Below are 14350 nucleotides of genomic sequence, written 5' to 3' on the forward strand. Positions count from 1 at the left end.
TAAATACAGAACTAATTTCTCAACATTAGCACGTGCTCATCCAACCTGTTGTGGGTTTTTTTTGAGGCAAAGGAAATGTAGATCTAATCTGCCTGCATTTCAGAAAAGCATTGCCACAGAGGTGATTTATAACTGAAAAAGGAACAAGCAGAAGGAATGTGAGCTAAGTATGGACCTAGCTCATGGACAGGCAAGACATTCTGTGTTGGGTGCATGTAGACAGCATGAATACAACCAGAGATCACATCCTAAAACTTTCCCAGCTTGTGACTCTATCTGGTCTCAGAACCCCTGAGACAAAGCTGTTTGGTAGATGTTTGTTTGTTTTCTCAAACATCCACCTCCCTTTTTTCTTAGACACTCCTTTTTTTAGCTCCTCCTCAGGCTGGGTGTGTAAAATGAACTGGTCTGGGCTCAGCTGGGACTGTGCTGCTGGTACAGCCTCTTGTACAAGAGCCACAGATAAGGCAGCTCACACCTAAATGTTGCTGCCCTACACCTGCACAGTGGCAGTTCTGGAACCATGCATGTTCTGTTGCTTGGTGCTAATAGGAGTGCAGCAGTTGACAGTGGAGTTTTTCTGAGCTTCCATTTTTAACCAGGGCTACTTTCCTAGACCCCTGGAGTGCTCACACAGTGTCTGTTGAGTGCAATGATACATTACCTTTATTTGAAACTTATTTGCCCAAATTACTATGTCAGGACTTTTTAGCCAGGCTGAAAATTTGAATTGCAGAGAGGAATAAGTAACCAAAAGGTAACAATATATTATGTAGTGCTTTGGGCTTTTTTTTTTGCTGACAATTCACAAGATAAAAAAACACAAAGAAAATATACATTGAAACAGAAACCAGTCAGTTCTAGATGAACATAAGGCCACAGATACTGTGATTAATATCTATGGATTTAAAAGGACAAGATTTGTATTTAAAAATAAGCAAAGTCAATTTTTTAAAGAAAAAAACACCCCAAATTAGTGAATCAAATAGTCTGTTTTTAAGAGCCTTTTGAACTTCTTTAGCTGTTTTTTTGATGAGAAGCAAATCAGCAGGATCCCACAATAGCAGGAAATTTGAGCTGTTCTGTCCAACTGACAAAGCTAATTTTATCCTCTGTTCTAATGCAATGAAAGAAAAAAAAGTCATCCAATTTTTCTAATGATTTAATGGGCAGAAGATTTTATAAATTCCCAAAAGATAAATATTTTAACTAATTGCCAGCTCTTGCCTTTGTTCTTTTACTTTCATTGTTCTTTCTGTCCCAGGTGAGTGTATCTGATATTGCCAAGAATGATATTGCCACATTCATATAAATAGTATCAATCTCCTGGAGTGTCCCATTGATTTATTTTTCATCTGTTGATCTTAAACTGGTGTACTGGTGATACACAAAATAAAACTATAAAAGCACTTGCCTATCCAGACACCTTTTCTCCCTCTATAAGAGAGAGGGTGCCTGTTTTGTGCTTGCCTCTAGCACAGAATGAAGGCTGTAATATCTTCCATCCATAAAGTAGAACATATCTCATCTTATTAGGATGGTATCTGAAATTTGAAGAGCACCTTGCCCATCCTGGCCTTGAATGGGATCAGAAGATTTGATGCTAAAAGTTTACCCATGTTGGACCTCCAATTTCATGCTTGCTTGTACTGTCATGAAGGGTCATGAAATGGGGAGTTTTGGAGAGGGAAACAGATGCAATATTACATGAAAAAAAAAAAAAGGATCTGAAAAAACCCCAACCCTTTCAAAACCAGAAGCATTTACATACTATGGGAAAGTTTACATGAAACAGAAGCCTGTTACATCTATAGAGTTAGGATGCACATAGGTATTGTGATAGAGCTCAGGGATTCTGGGCTAAAAAGCTTTATGTGGCTCATCCCTGCTATTGCTGGTCATGTCGACCTCAAAGAGCAAACAGAAGTCTTCTGGAATGCTTGCAGAGCCTCTGCAGTGCTGCAGCTCCCTCCCTTAGAGCAGCTTCACAGCTCTTTTGTCTAGCAAAACTTCTCATGTAAGCCAAGTAGCCAGCCATGCTGCAGGCCTGATTCATCCCCTTGTTGTTTATTCAGCTTTCCAAGTGACCCTGTGTCCTCCACTCAGACTAATTAGTTAAGTCCAGCTCTGGCTACAAATGAAAACATTTCATTATTTCCTGAAAACTCTCCTGTCTGAAATGTTTGAATAATCTGTGTCCTGATTGCAGCTATGATAGAGTTAATTCCTCTGAAGAAAAAGAAAATAATTCACTGCATTAAATTTCACCAAGGTTCTTCTCTAAAATGAACTACTGTTGTAGCTCATTGTCCAGGGTATAGCTGTAGAACTGCCTCTTTGCTTTGAAATAGCTTTGTATCTGCTGGCTGGCTGACAATGAGGCTTTCACTCCCAATGCTAGAGTATCCTCTTCTGCTGGAGGTGAACACAGGCTGCAGGCAGAAGGTCACAGATCTGTATTCCACACCCTGCTGAGCTATTCAGCTGAAAAACTGGCCACAGTGCAGAATGATTCCAGGTCAAACCCATGGGCGTGGAGACATCATTTACAAATACCAAAGTCACTAATCCTGATTTATCAGAGCCAAGCCTCCCTTTAGATAGCTATAGCTGCTGTTTTGGATTTCTCAGAGCTGGAAACGGAGATAGTGTTGAAATATCTCCATAGTGAATTTGCAAGACATGCTTTTTTTGTGATATTTGACTGCAGTTTCTACAGCTAATAGAGATGGGTAAATGGGAAAGATATAACCTGGCTCCAGAGAAGCAGCATCTAAGGAGAGCAGCTTCTATGGAGAGAACATCTAAGAAGTCTCTAAGGATAAAACTTGCCTCCAGAGGAGCAGTTTAGAGTTGTCTGTCTGACTAGACAGTTTGGCAGGCATTAAACCAATCCTCCTTTTGGTTTAGAAATAATAATCTGTAGACTTCCTTGCATTAAAACAAGTAAGACAAATGTATCATCCCCTTCAGTGATAGAATTCTGAAACAGAGCTTGTCTAACAGCTAATATAAGAGGTTACATGAGCAATTATATTTCCTCATGACCGCAGCAGATGAGAAAGAAAGGGCACATAAGTCAACCAATATTGCAGCAGTGAACCTTGTTTCTGTGCTGTTGAGAGATGTACATGAATGTTGCCCTCCCATGTTCTGTTTCTGCTCCTGCTCCTTTTATATTCCTTTTCTGCCCTTAGCAGTAGCTAAGTCTTCCATTTTGCACATTCCAAGTGTGCACAGACTTGTTATTAGCAACAATTTTTAAACTGTCCATGGTATCCCCAGCCAACAGGGTAGTGGTGAGGAATGCGCTAATTTGAAAGAATTTGGAATTTGCTTGGAAGTGGTTATCATTTGCTCTGCTTCCTTGCCAAGATTTTATCTGGCTGTGTATTGATTTGATGTGGCCTTTACTAACATATCAAGACTGGATTGTTTTTACCAACCAGAGGTTTTCCCAAAGAGTACAGACAGACTAACACCTAAAATGATAGTCATTAGCAATTGTTTTAGAAAACTTCATGTACTTACAAGCATGAGTGCCACACTGTTGGGTCACCACTACAAATTCCTTGTTGCTTTTTCCAGTATAAAGCATGGAATGTAGAATAAAGGAAAGCTGCATTGCCGCATTGCTGAATCAGGAATAAAAGCATCAGGCACATATGAGAAAAGTTGGATTTGTGCCTTAGCATGTGTAGGATTTGTGAAGCCTGCAATGTCTTGTAGCACACATTAAAAAAAAAAGAAAACAAAAGAAAACAAACAAACAAAAATAAACCCTAAACAAACAAAACAAAAACAACCAACCAAAACCCCAGAAGATATTTCAGCAAAAGATCTACTTATATTTCTGGTACTATCAAAGTTTAGATTCCTGTTTGCTGGTTTTGGCCTTATATTTATGATGTTTCATGTTTCATTTCCTCAAAGTATTTTCTTTCCACTGCTAAGTTGCTAAAAATTATTAATAAAAAGCAGCTATATTAGAGTTTCAGATACAAAACCAGGAGACCATTTGAGTAAACAGATGCTCTAGTATCTGTGAGAAAGGAAAAAATGCAAGGAATATTGGAAAAAACTCTTAGGAGTAAGCAGCTCCCAAAACACAGAACCTTAAGAAGCCAACTTTTTAATAGGCTGTGTTGCAGATGACTATTAAAAAATTAATTACAGAAAAGCTGTGGTGTAAATTCCCCAGAATTATACATGGAAATGGAGAATGAATTCAGCATCTGAGGATAAAAACCCTTCAGCTGGAGTTTATGTCTCTTCATGTAACCCACAGAATCCCATTTTTGTTTGGGAGGAGTGGAACCCATGTGTCATGGGGATTCTCTGATATGTCACCAGAACTAAACTTATATTACATTATCTGTTACCTCCTACCCAGCTGTTTATTCTGTGTGCAAGAATGTCATGGATTTGATACCACAACTTTCCTGCCCTCTTTCACTCAAACTGGACTAAATCCAAGGGGAGTTCTGGCAGGACACACTGTACTCACATTTATGCATGCATGGGGTGTGTGAAGAAGTCTTGATTCCTTAGTGAGACAACTTAAAGTCTTAAGAAATTTCATGTGAATTAGCACATTATCCCTATTATGCTGTGGAGAAAAAGTCCCAGCTTTCAGAGTAGCTCATTTTAGCCCTTTTCTGTATTCCACACTTCATCAGACCTGAAAAAAAAATGCCTGTGGTTTTGGACAACGAACTAAAACCTTGAATTATCTTTTGGTCTACTGTGCAATAAATTATAGAATTTACTGTCCTTTACTCGACTATACAGTATGATGGGAAAGATGACAAATTGACTGGTGAGTGGACTATATTTTAGTCCTCTATAGAGAAAATTCTACAGTGACAGACTGATTGGACAGGAATTTATGTATGTTTGTGCTTGGAAGACAATAAAAAATTATTTCCATAGTCTTGAGGAAACAATCCTTTTTATTGTAGAGAAGTTTGTATACACAGATGCAATGTATTTACAACCAGCTTTTCTCAAACAGATGACTGCATAACATCCTTCACAAATCTGCCAAGAATGAAAGAAAATGAAGCTCAGAAGCCCAGCCAGCCAGCACAACACCCAAATTCAGATAAATTCCCAAAGACACCTGTAATGAGAGTAGATGGCATTATTCAGAAAGGAAAAAAATAGGACTGTGACAAAGATCAGTGATGGTTTTCAGGATTGGTTCATTCAAATTCATTGCTTAGATAAACCATGGTGGATAAACTATGAACTAAAATTTCAACAAGCAGATGGGGACCTGCCTTTGCCAGGGGTGTGGGAAGGACAGGCAGAAAGCATCTGTCCTTTCCTTCCCTGGCTTCTGCAAGAACAGCTCACAGTTGCAATCTCTGTGAAAAGGATTTGTTGGTCCTGTGTTCCCTGGAAAGCTCTTTTCCAGAAAAAGTCAGAAAAAGTTCCACATTTCTTCAGTGAGCAGAATGGAGTCAATGCACTAAGGGTGAGGAGAGCAGAGTGTGGACTCCCATGCCAGCCCAGCCACAGGAGAGATGGCACCTTGGTGTCTTCTGGTGCCCCTCCAAACTGTGACTCAGCTCTGCACTGCTCTTCCCCTGGGTGCTGTGCAGTGGCACCAGCTGAGCCTCAGCCTGTACAATCACCCCAAATGCAGAGGAGACAATGCAGAGGGAAACAAGGAGAGGTAGAGACACACATTATATTCCCTTTTCATGTTTCTTTTCAATTAAAAGTAGAAACTTAATCAAAACAAAAAGTTGGATGTGCAGGAGGCACTTCTCTAGAGAAGAAATAAATACCTCACACAAACATTCAAGGGTGGATGAGTCCCATGAGAAAGATTCTCAGTACAACCAGTTCAGTCATAAAAGGAATCTATACTTTCACATTGATGTATATGAGAAACAGACAAAACATATCTGCTGATGCTCAAGGAATTACATGCTTAAGTTCCCCACAGGCTGGGAACATGTATCTTAGAATCTGCATAATTTAGTTAACACTCAGCAGAACACTGCAATATTTACAGGCACATTCCAATGGGAAAACATTTGCATGTTGAGTGTGAAAGACACAGCTTTGTCACCTAATCATGGGACTTTAAAGCAGGGATTTTGTGACCTCAAAATACTATTTGTGAAGTTAGTGGAGAGGAAGAAGGTGTGTAGGTGGGTAAAGAAAGTAATCAGAATTTGCTAATCTTTTTTTTTTTTTGAGGATTAGAATGGTTTCAGGCTGGGATGAAGTAAGTCTGTGTAGACCACAGGTTCTGGCTTATTACACATAGAGTGTTTTGTCTATTCTCATTTCCCATACTTCCCAATTAAATATGTTTCCCATTAGCCAGGTTGATGAGAATAGTGCATAAGACTAATTATTCTTCTTGCAATCATCATCATCATTCATAGCATAGTAACTTCAAAAATACTTGCAGAAGAGGAATGAATTGGAATGTCACTTTTTTTGACTTGGTCTGTATTCTGAAGTTGAATGTGGGCATCTGAGAAACATATTTGCAATGTTTTGGAAGTTTTACAAATTAAAAAATTGTTACACTCTGAACCTGATTGAGAATGCAAAGTTCTACTAGCACTGTATGTCAGACATGGTGGAAAAAGCTATTCAGTGACTACTGTAACCCTAGTGCTACCCAGAATTATTCTGAAAACAGTTCACTAGTTTCTGAAACTACTGTAGTTGCAGCAAATTATTAAAACTATCTACAGAATATGAGTCATACAATTTATGTTTCAATATGTCAGCAAAACAGCGAAGTGTAACCCACAGAGGTTATATCCTGGAAGTGAAATTATCAAACTATTGCTTCAATGTCTGTAAAGTAAAGCTATCCTCCCTAGGGACACAGCACTCTCACTCATGCTGACACATAAGGTGGTGGTGGATCTTTAGCAGCTCCATTCACAGGATCATCATATGGTGGTAACAGGACCTGCAGGAAAGGAAAAAAGTTTTTATTTTTAAAAAATAAGTCAGATGAGAAAATCAACACAAAAGAAAACCCCTAAGGCCTTGTCCACAACCAACCAATCAAACCCCAAAACAACAAAAAACCCCAAACAAACCAACAAAAAAAACCCCCAAGACAAAACTTCAAACCAAAAAAAAAAAAAAGATTAAATTATTAAACAGGAGCAGAACAGTTAGGAAAAGAAATATTAGCATGAAGTTCCTACTTTTCAATATGTATATTCATAATCTGTTTCCATTATGAAAGAAAACAGATTTCTTCTCATTTCATAGTAACCTCAGTAAAAGCTTGATGTCATCAATTCACTGCAGGTACCTGAATTTGCTCAATCTGGCATGGCAGTGACAGTGGCTGCTTCTTCTGCAGCTCTCCTCTGTCAAGAGTGCTAAACCTTATCTCCTGGATGAGTGCTCAAACTGCCAGAGTGAGAAAAGTCCTGAAAACCTCTCCTTCTGAGCCCTCCCTGGAATAGCTAATCATTATTTTGGAGTGGTGAAAAAGAAAGTAAATGGAGAACAAATTACTCAATGTCTAAATAAATCTCCAGATTTATACTTCTGGAGTACTCAGCCATGAGAAAGAAGATCTATACTCCCAGAAGCATTTCAGTGAATCCTTCAAACATCTGACAGCAATTAGGAAATTAGGACAGGTTTAGTCATATATCAACCCCATCCACTGCAGTCCAGGCAGCTTTCTAGGACATGGGAGATGCAAGTTCAGGCCACACAGGGCAGAGGAGAGATTTGAACCAAGACTCCTACTTGTTTAGGAAAGCATGCCTAAACAAGCAATTTTTAATGGCACCTGCACTGACAATAGTTAGCTTGCATGTGAAAAGACAAAGGAGGAGTTGGTCTGTGAACCCCAGCAGGGAGTGAGGATAAAATAAATGTCTGAATGAAGAATGAGTGTACATTTCCTAAAATATCTCAATAACAAGTAAGAATATCACTTAAGTATACTGTCTGAGATACTTTATGCAGCTGATGATAAATTATTCATAATGGAATTTCCAGATTTATCAGCATTGCTTCTTGGTCAATTAAAGAGCATGTAAAGCTGATTGTCTAAATGTACATAGGGAATATCCGTAGGGACTTCTGCCATGAGAGGATTTCACCAATTCTTATATAAGTTGATAACCTGCCTTCTGCAAAGAAACATCCATAATCATTCCTTTTGGACCTCAACCACAACATACAAAATCAGTAGGAATTGTTCTGTAGATTTAAATAGACTTTGGAACAGGATTTTGTGGGGTAGTTCCAAGTGTGATTCACATTATACTCATGTGAGTTTACAAACATGCATTGATGACCATGTGTTCAAGTACATCTGTGCATGTTGTTAAGATTACAGAATGGCTACCTTGGCATCTTCAGCCCTTAATCAGGAAAGCTTCATTACTTAGAAAAGGAAATTGCAAGAGCTGTTTCTCTTCATTAATACCGTATGTTTGAGCTTGCAAATGCAGTATTTTATGCACTACATGATCTAAAAACCCTCATAGTTGAAAAGCATTTAATAAATAATGTCACCCTTAAAGGCTGCAAGCATCTTATGACTATTTATCTAGTGAAATTAGAACAAGATTTAGAATTTCAAATATATATTATGATAAAAATCATAAACTTATTTTGCAATGTAACCTCAGTAAATCACAATGCTGAAGCATGTTAACTGTGAAAAGCACTACAGATTAAATCCCCTTCCTAGCACTGATCCCTAGTTTAATAACAGAATTTCTAGTAAAATCCTCATGTTACTAAAAAAAGTTTCTCAAATACCCTGAAACATGTTCATTAGTTTATTACGACACAATATAATTAGTCATTAAATCTGACCTAGAGATTACTCTGAAAATGAATGAAGTTCCCCTTGTGAAGATTTAGCTGTCTTACTGCACTTTTGTAATGCTAACCCCCAACCTGTGATCCATTTCTTTCAGGTTCAGAGTCTGTTTCATCAGGTGTGACAAGAAGTGACAGCAGGCCCTGTCATCCAAAGAGCTGTCCATCTTGCAGCTGATAAAGATGAGCTGATAAACAATGGATGAACCTCTTCCTGTGCTCTGATCATCTTTTAAATCCATGTGTCCTAAGGCTACTGTGTTTACATCAATATTATTACTTCAGCATTGAGGTTACTGTCACTTCCAGTAGGTCTCCTGCCCTGGAGAATTAATGATATGAGTGAACTTCTCCATTACCTTCACTCTTTTATGAAACAAAATCTGTCTGGTAGGAGAAAAGCCTCCTGGTGAGGCTTTTACATCTTGGGAGTAAGCACTCCTTCATTCTGCAGACCCAAATCTCATATGGATCAATGGCCCTAAGGGCCCTCAGAAGACACTTTCTCACTTACCAACAATTCAACAAGAGGTGAGAGGAGATAGGAATGCCTGTAAAAGTCTGGGCAGCTGTAGGTACACAGTCTGTGGTAATTGGGAGTGGGGCAGTGGCAGAGCCTCATCTCTAATGGGCACAGCTGTGAAAAGCAGGTGAGCAGCATTGAAAGCAATGAGCCATGGAGTGCCAGGTGCACTGAACAATCACCAAAGGGAACAGAGGGCACACAGGGGTAATGCATGTAAGATGAAGAATGTAAAAGGCTGAGCTAAAGAACAAGAAGGGCAGCTGCTTGCAGCTTTCTGAAGTGGTATGGTGTTACTCTGTGTGGGGAATGCTTAAAGCCTTCTGAAGTTGTATGGTGACACTGTGTGTATCATGGCTGTCTCAGCTGTGACACGTGCTGTGACAGACAGCAAGGAGATAATGCATTGCTATGCCTCAAACACTAATGGCCACTCAAGTGGGCAAGTTGGAACAGAACATTCCTGGAAAGGTGGGACATACAAAGGTAGGGCAGTCCCATTCTGGAGCCAATTCTCCTGTTCTGTGGTCACCACACAACACACAAGCGCAGAAACAGGGTCAAACAGTGGTTATATTCCTAGAGAGGACTGCGGACCACCAAGGACCCCAAACACCCCCTGACTCTTTTTGGAACTCTCCATCAGAAAACTCTGCATGCTCCATAGTGTTGCATCAGATACAAAAAAACTCCTCCCTGGAAGGGATCTGGGTGCTCCTCTGCTAACTTGCAGGTACACAACCTGACAAACTTTTTGGTTTGTGGGTCCCCACCCTCAATGGAACACAACTGTAACCATTACTTTGACCACAGACATTGAAATTACAACTGTCAGATCTTGTCACTGGATCCACAGGTGGTTATGTCTTTCCTCTCCACTATCTGCTCTTAATCATCCATCCATCCATCCATCCATCCATCCATAATGATCCTTCAAACCTAACTGAAAACCTTATATGATGGCTAATGGAAGCAGACAAGTGCTGTGAATATAAATCAGCATAGATATTCAGGCAGTACATTATGCTCTCCAGAGACAGAAAATGGAAGCCAGTCACTGAGCCAAAGGGTGAATTTGGAAACTGGAAAAATAGAAACTCACTATTCAGCCTTATCTGTGAATCTGATTGGAATGGATACAGTCTAAATTGATTGACAAAGTACAAAAAATATGTGCATATTTTAGGTATATAGTACCCAAGGCTGAATCTCCACTCAGACAGCTGACACATTTAGTTTCACAGGCATTATGTTTTTACATTTCTTTGTTGTGAATTGAGAAAAATATATATTTGCCTGAGTGCTGTGGGAATCATGTTTGCAGAGTGTTTGAGACTGTCATCCACAAGTCGCTATAAAAATTATGAAGGACGCTCATTTTTTTGGTACTCAGTGATCCCTATGTGAAGACATTCTGGCTTTTTTCAGTAGACCAGCAAGAAAGTTTGGAAAATTAAATAGTTGCAGAGTTCAGTCTTATAGCATGCCTAAAATCTAAAGGACAGAATCTCCTAGCTTATTTCACAAGCCCTATAACTGCATTAATTTTATTTAAGAAGCAAGTACCATTTTAACACCATCCTTTAAAATGCAGCCAGATGCAACATTACTCACTGTTTGTACAATAGTCTGGTGTAAAAGCATCACAGAGAGACTCTGAAATCAGAGCTCTAGGGGTCTCAAACCAAGAGAGTTCAAACCCACAGCTCCAATCTGCCATATGAATGCTCCAGATATAAGGTTTTCAGCTGGGGAGGGAAACTGGGGCTACGTAGCCCTATGCTCAAGTGGGACAGGGAATGCTAAGTACTGGGTTTTGTTCCCAATAGCATTTAAGCATTTTGTGATAAGCAGTCTTGTATAATATGCAGAAGTAATCCATAACTGACCCATAAGAAATCCTGTTCCTGACTTAGCTTGTGTCATCTGAGTGGTTTGGTTAATTGTATTACATAAGCATCTCTATTATAAAGCACATGATACAGAATGACCTTCTCTGAAAGAAATAATTACCAAACAAGTTTGCCAATGGCTATAACATATTCAGTTAATATAAGCATATGTCATTTCATATTTTTTACATCCTGGTTAATCTGGTTTTGGAGAATAAGTTTTTTAAGGCATTGCTTAGAAATATATCTGAGAAGAAACACAGGTAAATACTTGTATACTCAAAAAGTTTGTAGCTAATCTTGTCCCAACAGTGTTTTGTTTGTTTCTTTCTTTGTTTGCCTGCTTTGGGGGGCATATTGCATTATTTCAATAATCACTCCTTATCTTTGCTGCTGATTTCACATTTACTTGAACTTTCAGGAGAAAATTTTCTTTCTTCAGCACATGTATAAGTTTTCTCATATTGCTGCAGTGATTCTTGTTAGAACTCAAACTCTTAGATCTCCTCTTTCTAAAGGAGAAAATGTGCTCAGTTCTGTATGAGTAAAATAAAGTAGATCAATTGATAATTTCTGCAATAAAAAAGATCAATTGATTATTTATAAGATCAATTTATTATTTCTGCATTCTCACTCAAACATCACTGAACTCAACAGAAATCTTTATGTGTATCCAGAGAGTTTTGGATTGCTTTTTCCAGCAGCCATTTGCATTCTCCACTGGATGGAAGGGTACTGTTGCTGCAAAGAAGCTTTGAGTTTGAACAGCATTCTGTTTGGCTGCTGTATGAGACGTTTGGGAGTTCCCATGACAAAAAGCCTTGTTGATGTCTTGTTAGAAACACACAGAGCTCTATTATACTTTTATCCAACACCTTCTTAAATGCCAAAAAAGGCTATAGATTAAAAAGGTCAAGGATAAGAACTGATGGTTAGAGTGAGCATTCACGATGTTTTCTCAAACTTTAGCATAAAACACCTTTGCTTTATGCTGAAGGACTTTAGGTTGCATCACACAGATGACAGTGACAGATGACAATAAATAATTGTGTGGAATTAGGGTCATTTCTACTGCAATTTCCTCCTGGTCTTGTCCTGGTCCTGTTGCTATTGTTTGAATCTCTGACAAATCATTTAACTTTGCCTTAGAAGGATTTCACATTTGTAAAACAGGTGTATTATTTGTTACATCTTAGAAGATGTTGGAAACATCAAGACAGAGTCAAAATTCCCTTGGATGACACTTGGATATGACTGTATGACACAGGTGCTAAACTGTGGAAATATTTACAAACTAAATATGTATTTGCAGAAATTTCAGCCTATGCCTGAAAATGTTTATCCCAAGCTCTTAACAACAGCTTTCTATGTGCTGCACATAATTCTTCTGCAAAAGTGACCTTTACATTTTAGACACCTAAATTCTTAGGGAGGGCCAATGTAAGTGTGTGGGGAGGAAAAGAAGGGAGGGCAAAAGGAGTCCCAGGTCAAATACCAAGTGTCAGCGGGCTCAGGCTGTATTCTCTGTTTATTTAAAAGAGGAGGGAGAGTTTAACCACAGGGTGAATAGTGTTAGACAGATGGGAAGAATGTGCCAGAATATGCCAGTGCTGAATGCAGTGCTGAAATAGTCACCACATGCCTTTCCTAATACAGGGTATGTTTTCTCCTTGATACAGCACAAGGCTGATGCATCAGGTTCAGAGACAACTGAACTGAAAGAAGAGGTTTTAAGCAGCACAAGCCTAATTGCACCAGCCCTCTGCTTTGGGTTCATTTTATCTCAGTGATTCCAGCCATGACCAACGACCGACTTGCACCAATCTGACACCCCTGTGTGCTTTGGAGAGGGTTTAATGGTATGCAATCACATTTACTAATTTCATGTTTACTTCCCTGCTGACCTGTCATTTACCCAGCCAAGAGCAGTGGAATTTCCTCCCACAGCTGTGGTGCTTTGAGGAGCCATTAACTGCAACCTAAAGCACGTTCAGCTGCAGTGAAGCAGCATCCAGCCTACAAACAGCTCTAGAGGGAAGGCTGCCATCAAGACCACCTGTCCCATTCAAGACAGTCCCAAATGTACTGTCAGGCTCTTGGCTACACAGATGTTATGAAGATCACCTGGGGAAAACAGCAGACGTCTGTGTGCATACAGAGCTATAGCCAGCTGATTGCTTCCCTCTGTAGGCAGGAAAGGCTTAGGATAATTCTCCCTTTGCAATGTTTGCCTGTCAAGTTTGACAATGTGGTTTTTTTCTGAGCAGTCTGAGCTTACAAAGGAAAATGTAAAATTAAGGTATATTTTTTTTCTTAAAAATTTCTGAAATCCAAATCTCTTCAATTTAAGCTCTGTTGTGGAGACTCGAGCCACAAAGTGGTAGCTATTTCCTTTAGTACTTTGTGTGACAATGAGGTCTGGACTATATGTAAATATCACTGATTATTTAATCAATTTTGTATTTTATTTGAAAGTAAATAAGCCTATTAATGTAGCACTTGTTTTACGTCCTGTACAAGATTTACTGGAAGCTACTAAATATAGGGATTTTATTGAGGCTGACCTTCAAAAGTTTTCAACATTTCTCTGTGTAGGGGGAAAAGAAGTAGCATTTATCAAAAGTATCTGAAGAAATATGTTTTTTCTATAATGAGTATCCAAGAGTTCACAGAATCATAGAATATCCTGAGTTGGAAGGGACCCACAAGGATCATTGAAGCCCAACTCCTTGCTCTGCACAGGACCATCCCCAAGAGTCACAGCATGCGCTTTAGAACATTGTCCAAATGCTTCCCGGGCTCTGTCAGGCTGATGCTGTGATCATTTCCCAGGGGAGCTGTTCCAGTGCCCAATCACCCTCTGGGTGAAGAACCTTTTCCTGATATCCAGCCTAAACTTCCCCTGACACAATTTCAGGCCATTCCCACTGGTCACCAGAGAGAAGAGATGAATGTCTGCCACCACACTTCCCCTTGTGAGCAAGCTGTAAACCACGATGAAGTCTCCCCTCAGTCTCCTCTCCTCCAGGCTGAACAGACCAAGTGACCTCAGCCACTCCTCACACAGCTTCCCCACTGACCCTTCACCATGCTGGTG

At 39.4% G+C, this 14350-nt stretch overlaps 1 protein-coding gene across 1 annotated transcript in view; it reads right to left on the minus strand.

Annotated features, from left to right (window-relative positions):
• Nucleotides 1-4955: 4955 nt before the first annotated feature.
• The window catches only part of LAPTM4B (lysosomal protein transmembrane 4 beta), a 58798-nt gene continuing 49403 nt past the window's right edge, over nt 4956-14350 (minus strand). The window contains exon 7 of the mRNA XM_058809100.1: nt 4956-6946. Within this exon, the coding sequence (XP_058665083.1) occupies nt 6872-6946 (75 nt within the window). The 3' untranslated portion in view covers nt 4956-6871. The remainder of the gene's footprint in view (nt 6947-14350) is intronic.

This window comes from Ammospiza caudacuta, chromosome 1, assembly GCF_027887145.1.
Source record: "Ammospiza caudacuta isolate bAmmCau1 chromosome 1, bAmmCau1.pri, whole genome shotgun sequence".
NCBI lineage: Eukaryota > Metazoa > Chordata > Aves > Passeriformes > Passerellidae > Ammospiza > Ammospiza caudacuta.